We start from the raw sequence: 11430 nt of genomic DNA, 5'->3' as shown, positions 1-11430 counted from the left end.
GATCCATTTTCGTATCTATCATTAAATTGGGCGCCAGCGCACCGAGGCAAGACCGTCTAGAGGAAGCCAAATGCATACGTGTATACACATGCATGTTAATAGAATCTACAAATAAGTAGAAATGGCTGTAAGATATCCTTCTCCCTACCTCTCTCAGTATCTAAGTACCTACAGCAGGCTAAGTTTCATAATTAACTCCTCAACAGGCCTTCACACTCGGAACATTCATCAGGCTCGCCCAACCTCATGATTCAGCCTCAAGCAGCATCGAGGCCGCTTTATCAGTACCGGAAGGAGTTTGGGCATTCCAATATGATATAACCAATAGTTTCGTCTCCGCCTCTTGGACTCCGTCGAATAAATTGAAAAAACCAAAACCAAAGAATTCAAGATATCGTCTGCGACTATGGAGTGGTAGCGAACCTCAGAATATGGAATTAAATGGGATGGAACAGACGGTTGAGTTTGAGTTGAATAACCCACCGCGGGAGCAACCGATTGAGAGGATTACATTGGATATATGTTTTTGGTTTGGGATTGAAAGGGTTGGTGATGGCGTAAGTTAAAATGCATGATAAAGGAATATTCTGACGGTTTGAATACTAACTTAAATTTTTTTTTTTTTTTTTTTTTTTAATAGTCTGGGAGTAGTAACTCAAACTCGCAAATATGGTCGGACCTCATCCAAGAATTGGAAAATACGACCCGTATTTACACCTACTTAAACACTTTGAGCGTGAGGTGGAAACCGGTAGTTGACAGATTCCAGAAAGCGAACCAGTCAATCAAAGACGTAGATCAGAAAACGATAGCACAAGGCCGGAGAGCGGAATGGATCTGGAGGGAGATGAGAGGTCTCCAAACAGGCATCGAAGAGCTACGACGAATAATTTCTACTGGAGAACCATTCGCCCAGAATGACTATATCGAAAGCACAAATGCTAATGGAGATGCTTCAGAGGACTTGAAACTTGAAAAGGAGATGCTTGAGGAGGAGAAAACGAACCTTCAGAGGGACATCAAAAAGTTAAAGAAAAAGATCGCTACAAATGATGTAGATATCACGGAGCTATCGGAAACGGTATATCGCCTACAATGTGAAAACGACATTCTCAAGGGCGAAGGGACGGCCGAAGGAACAGGCGAAGGAACAGGCGAAGACGCTATTGCCATCGCACTTGACGAGATTAAATCGCAAGAAAATGAATATCAGGGTATTAGTTTTCTAGGTCTGGGTACGAGACAAGGTATTAGTCAAAGGATCGTTCAGAAGGAACGACCCCGAGAGAATCGGATGAAACACCGTGCGAAGAGTCGTGATAGAGCCCCCGCGTTCGGAAGGAAGAACCGCGATAAAGGTATCGAGCAGCCTCTCTCCTCCAATCTCATGACACCCCGTGTCTTTATGTGCCCTAGAAAGCTAAACTGAACTTCGCAGCCGTGGACTCCTCTCCTTCGACGCGGAAGCCGATATCGACTACGGCGTTTAGATCAAGACCCGCGAGGATCCAAGAATACCAGCCAGCCCGCCGGTTTTCAGACGATAGGATCCCAACGGCCTCGCAAGAATCACCAAGACTAAGTAGAAACACCGGCGCTACTTTTCTGGATGCGGGCTTAAGAGCAGCGCCCACCTCTCTGAATGCCCGAGGGGCCACTCAGTATGAGGCCCCGACAGCGCCTAAGAACAAAAGATTACCCAAACACCCTGAAGGAATTCCAATAGCACCGCCTGATCTAGTGGCTTTTGCTGAGTTCCTGGTCAAGAACCCAGGACCGAAACAACCAGACCCCTATGTATACAGAAGGGATCGCAGGGGTGGGCGGGGTCCATCGGGTTGGGACACATATGTTTAAAGCTCCCTAATAAGAGTCGAGTCGCAGCTATGTGGGGCCTAACAAAGCAGATATAGCTCGGCGACGACGGATGTTAGGTATTTAAACAATCTGTAATTCGAAATATTGTGTAAACATAAACCCGATGCAATTTTAATTTTTTTTTATATTTCTTACATACTATGGGGTCCTCTTTTGCATGATCATATGAGCTAGCGCGAACAAATTTAAAGAAGCTTCGAATGTACTAAATTCATTCATCCAGAAACTTGGGAATATTATTATCTATCTGCCAGTACACACGCACAGCTTACCGAATCGAATCCCTTTCGCATTCGTACATACCTACTTACATTTAAAGACTAAAGTATACGTTAGTTAGATCGCACAACATGCAACAGAAGAGTTGTGATACAAGCTTAAGCTTAATCCCCAGCTAGTAATCCCGGACCCTTGACGACCCCCAATTTAAAGACCGAACAACCCCGAAAACCCGAACGCCCAATTAAAAGGCCAAGAACTTAAGAGGGCTGTCGAACCAATTCTTCCCGAACACGTCGACACGGTTACTTAAGTCCCTAAGTAAGTAAGTACTTGTAATGGCAACGTTAAATTGATTAAAATACTTCCTAAAATGAAGTAGAAGTGTACATTCCTAGTGCGTAAAAGTACTTTGTAGACTGCCTTCTCCATAGAGGCCGGCTCTTGGATTCTTTTGCGTTGTGGGCTGTTTGGGGGTTTTCTTTGTGATGAGGGGACAAGGTTGGCCCGAAGGAAAGGACGAGCTCCACATCTGTCCTAACGCCGATGATGTCACAGCGCAGGTCAGAACTCGGGACGGCACAGCTCTGGCAGGGCCCAGAACATCATGGAGCATGCCCTCCCACTGCCCGATTGGAGAAAGTGCGAAAAAAAAAAAAAAGTGTTTGGATGAGCAAAGCGTGAGCTTACAGATATACGAGGTATGCATTCCCAAAGCGCTCGATTCGATGCAGAAATATTTCAACCCCAAGTGGAGCCCCAAGCGTAGATCGCAGGTAGAATGCTTGCTGCAGTTGAGTGCGGTATCCAGACGGATGTTTTTCTTCTCGCTATAAGCGCCCACGGGGGAAAAAAGTGACAACAGATACATGATGCATCGACGGTGAATGTTGAGAGAACGGATATCCGTTAGTTCTCCTTGGCCTGTCGCTCGACCGGTCGTTCCCGATACAGTTATAGCAAATGTGATATATGATTTGATGGGACATAAATCCGCTACCCGTTCGTTTCCTTTCAATTCGGTTTTAGTCTCGTCTATAGCTTCCTTCCTTCTTTCCTTCCTTCCTCCATATCCATGCGTGACTTGTGCGATTTCAACAAAGAGGGAGATATATTACCCAGGGTTGTCCCTCATAAATCGATACTGCAGGCCAGGGATACGCCTGCTACCTGCGGGGGCAAGATTCTAGATTCGCATTTTGAATCAGAAACTCGAAATATCTCAACATCCATGTGCCTATTTCGTGTCACACTCCCATTCCAATTCAATTTCTCAACCTTTTGAGCAGGAATCCGTCACCGTTAGTGGCGCCGCTCATCGGCTATGATAGCCTTTAGGAAAAGCGAAAAGAGTAACGAATGCCAGTTCAGGGTCTGGTGGTACCGTTTGAGGCACATAAAGCCGGGTTGAGCGGAGGAGAGTTTGTTCTAGAATTACTTTTAGAAGTCATCGAAAGTTTAGAAAGGGTAAGGTTTATAAGTGTGTATGTGTGTTAGATGACGACGTCGACTGCGGGATGCTGGTGAAAGAATTGGAATTCGGAATGATGGCGTAACAATCGTATGTCCCGACACCTGATCTATATATACTATCAGTGATTATTACTAGTAGTATTGTTACAATACTATACCATCGGAAAATATAATTCCAAGCAGGCTTTCGATCGTGAAATATCAAATTGAGGTCTGTGCTTTCTCAGATTCGTATCCCTTTCTTCTTCTCCATCGTCTGATTCAGTAATACTCACATACATACATACATGCTTGGGGAGAGTATGCGTGATTTAGCCGCCCCGCACTTGTACCTGGTCCCTCGATCCAACGATAGAAAGAATAAGATACGATACCGTACTGGTGCCTGGTACATACTCAAGTGCATCCTCAAGTTCTCAATTCCCGAGACCAGCTTTTTCTCAAGGTTAGTTAGGTTATTTTCAAAGCCCACACGAACACTCTACATACCTATTCGGCCCCACTTCCCTCCCACTTTGTGTATGTAAGTGCCAGCGCTTTCTATCAAAACAAATTAGTATAACCCCGATCGAAAGCCCAGCTGCAGGGCAAAAGGGTGGAGATAAAAGCAAAAAGGGGAACGACCTGCTTGGTTCGAAGAGCGCAAGCCAAAAAAAAAAAAAAAAAAAAGGCCAGAGAGGTTAACCATTAGTTAGGTCCGTGCTGTGCCGTTTCCTGCTTACCTTTGTCTTCCCTTGCATGGGCTACCGGGGCTATTGCCAACTTTTTGTGAGGATTCTTCCGCATTTGCTCAAACGGTTTGCCGGTTCCTTAGTTTCGATTGGGCCCAGCTGAGTAGTGCGTAGGTAGGAAGTAGCCTCAGTGCAGTGCGCAGGCCCCTCATTTTCTTTTCTCTGACCCGATCAGCTGCCATATTATATCCCGATCTGCCCTTCTTTTGAAGCTTCTGGACGAGTTCCTGGCTTCTATTGTTGGTTTTTTTTGCCGGTCCCTTATTTCCAATTTTATTTTTAATTTTATTTATTCCGCGCGTGTCTTTTATTGTGATCGATTGTTCCTTGGATGCACGAACGTTGTCAGTATAGTAGGTAGTACTCCGTTCAATTCACGTGCACGCACCCGCACCGGTTGATCTGATCCGATCTTGAAAATTGAATTCACGAGGTTTGTGGGTTTAAAACCTTACCTGAGAATATTCCGAATATGCCTCTGGTTGTCTCTGTATAAACGTCATCAGATGGTTTGCAATCGGAGCCGGAGCTAACTGGTTTGTTTCATGCGCACTTCAGACCGAGAGGGGCACACCACCTGGCAATTCTTACTTGAACTCGACCTCCATCCATCCATCCATTCGTTTCCTCCCCCAAACACAGGCTGGTCAACCGGAAAAGTCATACCACTACCGTTACCTGCTCTCCCCACCAGCAAACTCGGGCTCTCCCGTCGGCCACAAGGTCTTTTTCTCAGCTACCCGAGTTTGGAGCTTCCTCGTAAGTCATCGGCCATCGCTCACGCTCTCCGTTACCTTTTTCGCCTCGTCGCTGGCCCATCGAGTTAAGTTTGTGGTTTAGCCGGTGTGGTGGTTTGGTGTGATTCTCGGGCTATGTTATGTCATAGTTAACGGGTGTGCACTGTATTCCAGATGCACCGTACATACTTTCATACATAGTACTTACATCCCCTCTCAACCCCACACACGGGCAATCAAACCAAACCATGGGAACCACTTTAAATATGCATCAGTAGCCAAGCTAACAATATCGCTTCCACCCTGCGAAGACTTTTTTTTATTTTACTTTATTTTTTACTTCGGACCCTTAGCTTACATAGCCATCGACCGAGATTCCGATATATTATCCCACTGCACTCTCTCCATTTCCCTGCGTTTCGGCTCCATTATTAACACCAGGATTTGCGAGATCAGACGATTTTCCAGATTTTATCGACTCGACAACATCCCAAAAACAACCATCCAACCCGAAAAACCCCACAATCTAATCCACCATAAACCGGAACCTCCCACCATCTTCATCCTCCCAACTCAAACCGCTACCCCTCATACACATCTAAAACACATACTCAAAAATGTCGGACGGGGTATGTTTCTCCTTCCCGTATATTATTTGACTACTCCAAAATACAAACATTGTTTAACTCGTAATTTACAGGAAGCTTTCGATCTTCCAGAGAATGCTTCAGAATACGTCGACGTAGAGACCTTCGAACAGATACTGGAGATGGACGACGGCGATCCGGAGCGAGAGTTCAGTCGGGGACTTGTAATCGGATTTTTTGAACAGGCAGAATCTACTTTTGACGAAATGGACGGTTCTATGTGTGTAAAACGCCTACCCTTCCCCGCTGTCCGAAGCTACCAGGCTCCAGACAAAGATTGCCGGCTCTTATCTTTTCCTCGGTACCCGGTCTGCTAACGCTCCGACTGCGATATCTAGACACAAGAAGGATCTCGCACAGCTCTCTTCGTTAGGCCACTTTCTTAAAGGGTCTTCGGCAACCCTGGGGCTCTTCAGAGTCAGGGATACCTGCGAGAAAATCCAGCATTTAGGTGCCCTCAAGGATGAGAGCGGAAACCTAGACATCAAGGAGGAGGAAGCGTTGAGAAAGATAACAAAACTTCTGCCGAAAATGAAGCAAGATTATAAGGCCGCGGAAGACTGGCTAAAGGTTTTTTTCGAGGTTGAAGATGAAGAAAACGACGAACCGGATGACCCAAAGCCTCTAAGAGCCGAACCGAAGGCAACCTAATAAATGCAAGACCACACTGGGCTTCCTTTTCAAAAAGCAGGCAAGGCTTATTTTCGGTAGGGATTACAATTTTGTCAGGGGGATAGCCAATGTTATGCGCATGCTATGCTCTAGCAATTTGGATCAATTGGATAGAGGGCAGGCAGGGGATTCGGTCTTTCTTTCCTTTTTAAAACTTCTTATTCGGTATCAGCGACTTTTTCTTCTACTTCTCTTTCCTCTCCCCGTTCCTCCTCCTCATCCTCCTCCTTCATGACTTGTTCTGCCTTCTTTTTCTCTTACCCGGCCTTTCTTACTACTGTTACTCCCTACCATAAGACCCTACATACTTGTTTACTATTACTCTTACTGCCCCCCGTCTCCTTTAATATCTCGGTTTCGCCGATCTACCCCCGGGCTCCTTATGCTCTCATACCAAGCTTGTGGAGGCCCCCCCGGACTATGGATGTAGCAGTGCTTTTTGTGCCAAAACTAGCGAAGGTTCATGATACCGAAGTGGTTGCCTTTCCACTAAGTCACTAGATTGCTTTCTGAGACAATAATAATCACGCCAACTACGGTTTTACACATTTGCCTCCGAATTCCAGGGGGGGGGGGGGGGATATACTTTGGTAGCGGAGTCGGTCTTGTGGGATAGGTAGTATCGAGGGTATATACTTTAGCTACTAAAGTAGATAAGAGAATAAAAGTCATTATATATAACGAGAATGCGTAAAGGCTCTTTTCTCGTGTTACCATACTCTTTCTACCTAGTACACTATTCAAACCCCTATTGGGCTTTATGGTGACCTATGCTAGTACACCCTGGCTTCTCTATATATGCTTCATAAATTTGCCTTTCTAGTGAAGACCCCCTCTTGGGCTACTACTACTAACTGTACCACCACCACTCAGCTAGAACTTAATTGTCACCCCGCTCGACAATGACCTTCCACAATCCTTCCGCTATTTCGTTGACAACATCCTTTAGCATCAGTCTCTCCCTCCATGTTTCTGGAATAGCTTCGAGTCCGTAGTATGCACCGGCCAAACCACCGTATATGGCACCGACAGTATCCGCATCATCACCTGTAAATAATTTATCAGAATCATATTCGTCAAAAAGAAAAATCCAAACATCCATAAATTCCCAAAAAGATAAAGGGAAAAAAAGGAAGGAAGGAAGGAAGGAAGGACTAATTGTAATATTAAAATTCTTACCCAAATTCACAACCTTAAGCGCGCCTTCCTCCCAACTCTCCGTCGAAAAGAAAGCCCACAAAGCAGCTTCGAGCGAGTGTACCACAAACCCAGAACTCGAAATCAATTTCTCCTCACGACTTTCAAAGTCCTCAAGTGTTTCATAAACCGCAAATCTATCCTTCAAAACTTTATTTTGGAATTCAAATGTCCTGAATTTCTCAAATACTGCCTTTTTGCTCGGTGTTGCGGTGCTCGTCTCGCCCGTGGACAGGATGTATGCCACGAGGATGCAATATACCGCACATGCCTCACCGTTGGTATGGTACGGATGAGTAAGTTGACTCGCCAAGTGGGAGTATTTGACAATATCCTCTTCAGAGGATGAATAATAAAACAATCCGATTGGAACAGTGCGCATCAAGCTACCGTTACCGCAATAAACCTCTCTAGCATGGGATTTATTAAGGCCCTTCTGTAGTTCTTCGATTGTCTCTTCCGACGGGAGGTTATTAGCTGCCTTGGATGAAACGGGTTTGCTAGGAATGTGGCTGCTCCAGAATGATAGTGTGATACGAGTGAGGTTTCCGATGTCGAAGCAGTGACCTGTGGATGAGAGGTAGCCGGAGTGGAACCAGGCGATGTAGTTTTGGAGTTGGGAGGCTGAGGAGAAGGATTTTGTGTCTATGAGGGATTTGGCGAGGCAGAGGGTCATGGAGGTGTCATCGGTCCATGCTCTAGATATATATAAACATATATATATTTATTTCATCAGAGTGTTAACTAATATACTTTGTGAAGTTGGATATATCGATATCACCACTTTTTTGTCTGAAGGTTTTCTATATGGTTGGAAATGCGTTGCGTGTGGTTACAACTGCAGCCACAGCGCGCGCCGCGGGACGGGTACGTATGCCATGTATGTAGCAAGCAAGCAGGGCATGCACTTACCCGGCAGGTAATCCAAAGGTAAGGTTTTCCTGTAAATCAGTTACTTTGGGGAAAGTTCCTCGTCTTTTGAATTCGACTCTGTATGTTTATGAAATCTCATCTCAGTTTAGTATCTCTAAGTTTCGTTCGTAGCAAAAGTGCAAATGCATATGGGTGAGGGGTGGGAAATTAACATACGGTCCTCCAAGTGCATCCGCCACTGCGACACCGATGAGAGCACCTTTGATTCGAGATTCGAGATTAATAGAAGATGTCATTTTTGGGTGATGTTAGTTGGTGAAAGGTATTTAGATGTTCTTTTGTAAGTTTTATTTCGACTTGAATTGAATATGCAATTGTGCTTGAATGATGAATCGACAAAGCATTTGGCAAGGATTGATAGCTCGTCCTGGTAGTTACTTAAGTAGTTAATTAGAAGCTACCCCGCCAAGGCAAGGAACTACCAGCCTGCTTCGAGCGGTCAACCATATTATAGTCCTATGGAGGAACCTTTATAAAATCTGTGCATATCTTATAAACTTTTTTTACTTGTCTCGTACCACGTTAAGATGTTTTAACCTCAGGTTCTGCAACATATGCATAATCGCAAAATCAAAGTTAACAACTTGGGCTTATCCATGCGCGTGTTCTGATTTCGAGCTGAGAACTAACAAAGATGGCTAACTCTTTTCGAATATTATATCGTAAAGATTTCTCTGGAGAACTAGAGTGTTTCTTATATCATTTTTTCAAGTACATTAAGCTATACCTTACCATGAATGCTCTTTTATCAAGCTTTCCTCTTGGATGTAGTTGTCTTTGCTAGCGTCGTCTCCTCCCCAGGCTAAATAAACCAATATTAGCTCCATATGCCTAGGTATTCTTGATAGAGTTGTCGAGGAAATGGTATAACTAACCTGATTGTAAAATGGTATCAACTTGTCGCTTCCAAACTCCGAGAACTTGGGAGGATTGCAATCGATAACGTTCAATCGAATTCGCACCGACATTCTCAATTACACACTGTGTGTAATGATGGGCTAACGCTACTCTGTCTGCCATCATCCCATCCCTCCATTGAACCACTTGTCCATGATATTCGAGGACAACAGGCATGGCCCCAAATAACCGTATTCGATAGGTTACCTAGATATTATTAGCCATTGGGCCTTTCAAGATATTCAAAAAATTTTTTTGGGTTTTTTGAAAAAAGAACCATGCGAGCTTACTGGATGGATTGCAATTATCCGTCGATTGAACATTTCATGAACGTCGGATCGTAGAAGTAACCCATTGCATACACTCCAAGTCGATATCATTCTACTTCTCAAACCAGGTTCGTCGGTATTAGGTGAAGGGGTGGCATTGAAAGGATAAATATCCCTCTCTTCGGGACAATTTAGAACGAGTTCATCATCATAACTCAGAAAATCTTCAACAGGGCGTTCATCCGGGTAGGCAAACCACAAAGTCGGCGGGACCATATGGGTGGCCGCATACCCCGGACCGCACAGGAGTGGGCCACATCTACTATTCGTTCGGGTGATCAGGCATTCCGTATAGGCGTATTTGACCGACCCTTCGAATGATTTTGGATCGATGTCGAAGTTGTTCCTGGCAAACTCGCGGGATTCTTGCTCTTCCCTTTGTCGTAACTCATCTGAGCCTGGAGTTGCAGGACGGGAGGCAGAGTCTTCTGACGGCGTATGACTTCTCCGTGTCGGAGAGATGTGATAAGTTGGCTCATTGGGCAAATATCCATTCTTTTCGGGGTCAAATTTGAGGACTGGTACTTTGGCGCATCCGGCTATTAAGCAAATAGATCTCTTGTCAGCATGGTCTTCCATAGAATAGTCTACTGTGTCGGTGAAGATACCATGAAAGTGCTCAGTAATCCCCGCCCCTCTAGATATCAAATCCTGACATAAAACGTGGTTCGTATCATGGAATATAAGCCCCAAGCACAGTCTTAAATTATTTGCCAACGTTTTAAATTCGAACTCTCTATCTTCATCCGCAGAATTTATAAACTCGACGGACCCGTCGTCGCGTACTTCCCACAGCGTTAGATTGGGATAATCGTGCAAACTCGGATAAATAATCTTTAGATCTTCGAAAATGGTTCTGGTAGAGATGCTGAGGCCGTTAGAACATGTGAAGCCAGCTATAGCATCGGCTCTCGTCGGTTTGATGACGGTTTGCTTGAAGGTGTGGATATAGATATTCCACATCACGCTACGAATCGTCAATCTGAGGGAGCTCATTTTGCAATTGTTAAATATATAAATATCATGTAGACCATACCCTGGCTGGGCCTAGACGTTACGATGATGTGGGAACCCGGATGTTGACTAAAAAAGTGGAGTTAGTTGATTAAAATTCAGTGCATTCGGGCGATCTCTGAATTTAAATACCTCCAGAGAATACCCACTCTATATACTCCTGTAAATAGGTATATATATTCTATAGATACATCGACATCTTCGCGCTCAATACTTTATATAAACGCCCAATAGTCCTACCTGGGGAGTCACTTATATTTTATCTCTATTATATATTTTTATATTTTCAAAATTTTAAATATTAACGACGGATTCTTATCAAGAGCATGAGCAACTTTCGATCTATAATCCACGAAGATATAGATAAAGAAGAGAAACTTGACTTCATCTATACATCCTATCTACAGTCTCTTGAGGTCAAACAGGCAAGAGCCCTTGTGTAATCGAATAGTCTCGTTACCGGCTTCTTATGTCATTATGGCATGTCCAGACGGCACAACGAGTGATTGGCTGGTTACTCGTTGAACTTGTTGGAATTTCCCATGGCCACCCCATACTATGGACCCATGATCGAATGGCTACGCCGAATTTCTGGTCTGAAACGGCATGCAGCACATACTTCTGCGCAGTAATTGCTTGCTTGCTCCCTGGCAAAAAAAAAAGACGGGGAAATTCGCTAGTCTGGCGACTAAAAATTCGCCGG

The 11430-nt window shown here is 44.5% G+C and overlaps 4 protein-coding genes across 4 annotated transcripts; 2 read left to right on the top strand and 2 right to left on the bottom strand.

Annotated features, from left to right (window-relative positions):
• Positions 1 to 121: 121 nt before the first annotated feature.
• Positions 122 to 1857, top strand: AOL_s00081g329 (uncharacterized protein; the record flags this gene model as incomplete). The annotated part of the gene is made up of 4 exons (XM_011125146.1): positions 122 to 127; positions 207 to 557; positions 641 to 1358; positions 1439 to 1857. The coding sequence occupies 4 exons, from the start codon at positions 122 to 124 to the stop codon at positions 1855 to 1857; spliced, it is 1494 nt and encodes a 497-aa protein (XP_011123448.1).
• A 3798-nt stretch (positions 1858 to 5655) lies between these two features.
• Positions 5656 to 6336, top strand: AOL_s00081g328 (uncharacterized protein; the record flags this gene model as incomplete). Its single annotated transcript, XM_011125145.1, has 3 exons — positions 5656 to 5667; positions 5739 to 5905; positions 6024 to 6336. 3 exons carry the CDS (start codon positions 5656 to 5658, stop codon positions 6334 to 6336), a joined length of 492 nt encoding a protein of 163 aa, XP_011123447.1.
• Positions 6337 to 7237: 901 nt separating this feature from the next.
• Positions 7238 to 8723, bottom strand: AOL_s00081g327 (uncharacterized protein; the record flags this gene model as incomplete). Its single annotated transcript, XM_011125144.1, has 4 exons — positions 7238 to 7404; positions 7537 to 8252; positions 8467 to 8544; positions 8644 to 8723. 4 exons carry the CDS (start codon positions 8721 to 8723, stop codon positions 7238 to 7240), a joined length of 1041 nt encoding a protein of 346 aa, XP_011123446.1.
• Positions 8724 to 9215: 492 nt separating this feature from the next.
• On the bottom strand, positions 9216 to 10709 carry AOL_s00081g326 (uncharacterized protein; the record flags this gene model as incomplete). The annotated part of the gene is made up of 3 exons (XM_011125143.1): positions 9216 to 9289; positions 9363 to 9591; positions 9675 to 10709. The coding sequence occupies 3 exons, from the start codon at positions 10707 to 10709 to the stop codon at positions 9216 to 9218; spliced, it is 1338 nt and encodes a 445-aa protein (XP_011123445.1).
• Positions 10710 to 11430: the final 721 nt, after the last annotated feature.

The sequence above is a fragment of the Orbilia oligospora genome (genome assembly GCF_000225545.1).
Source record: "Orbilia oligospora ATCC 24927 unplaced genomic scaffold scaffold00081, whole genome shotgun sequence".
In the NCBI taxonomy this organism is placed as follows: Eukaryota; Fungi; Ascomycota; class Orbiliomycetes; order Orbiliales; family Orbiliaceae; genus Orbilia; species Orbilia oligospora.
The sequence above is the reverse complement of the archived record's forward strand: the minus strand, read 5'-3'. Positions and strand labels throughout refer to the sequence as shown.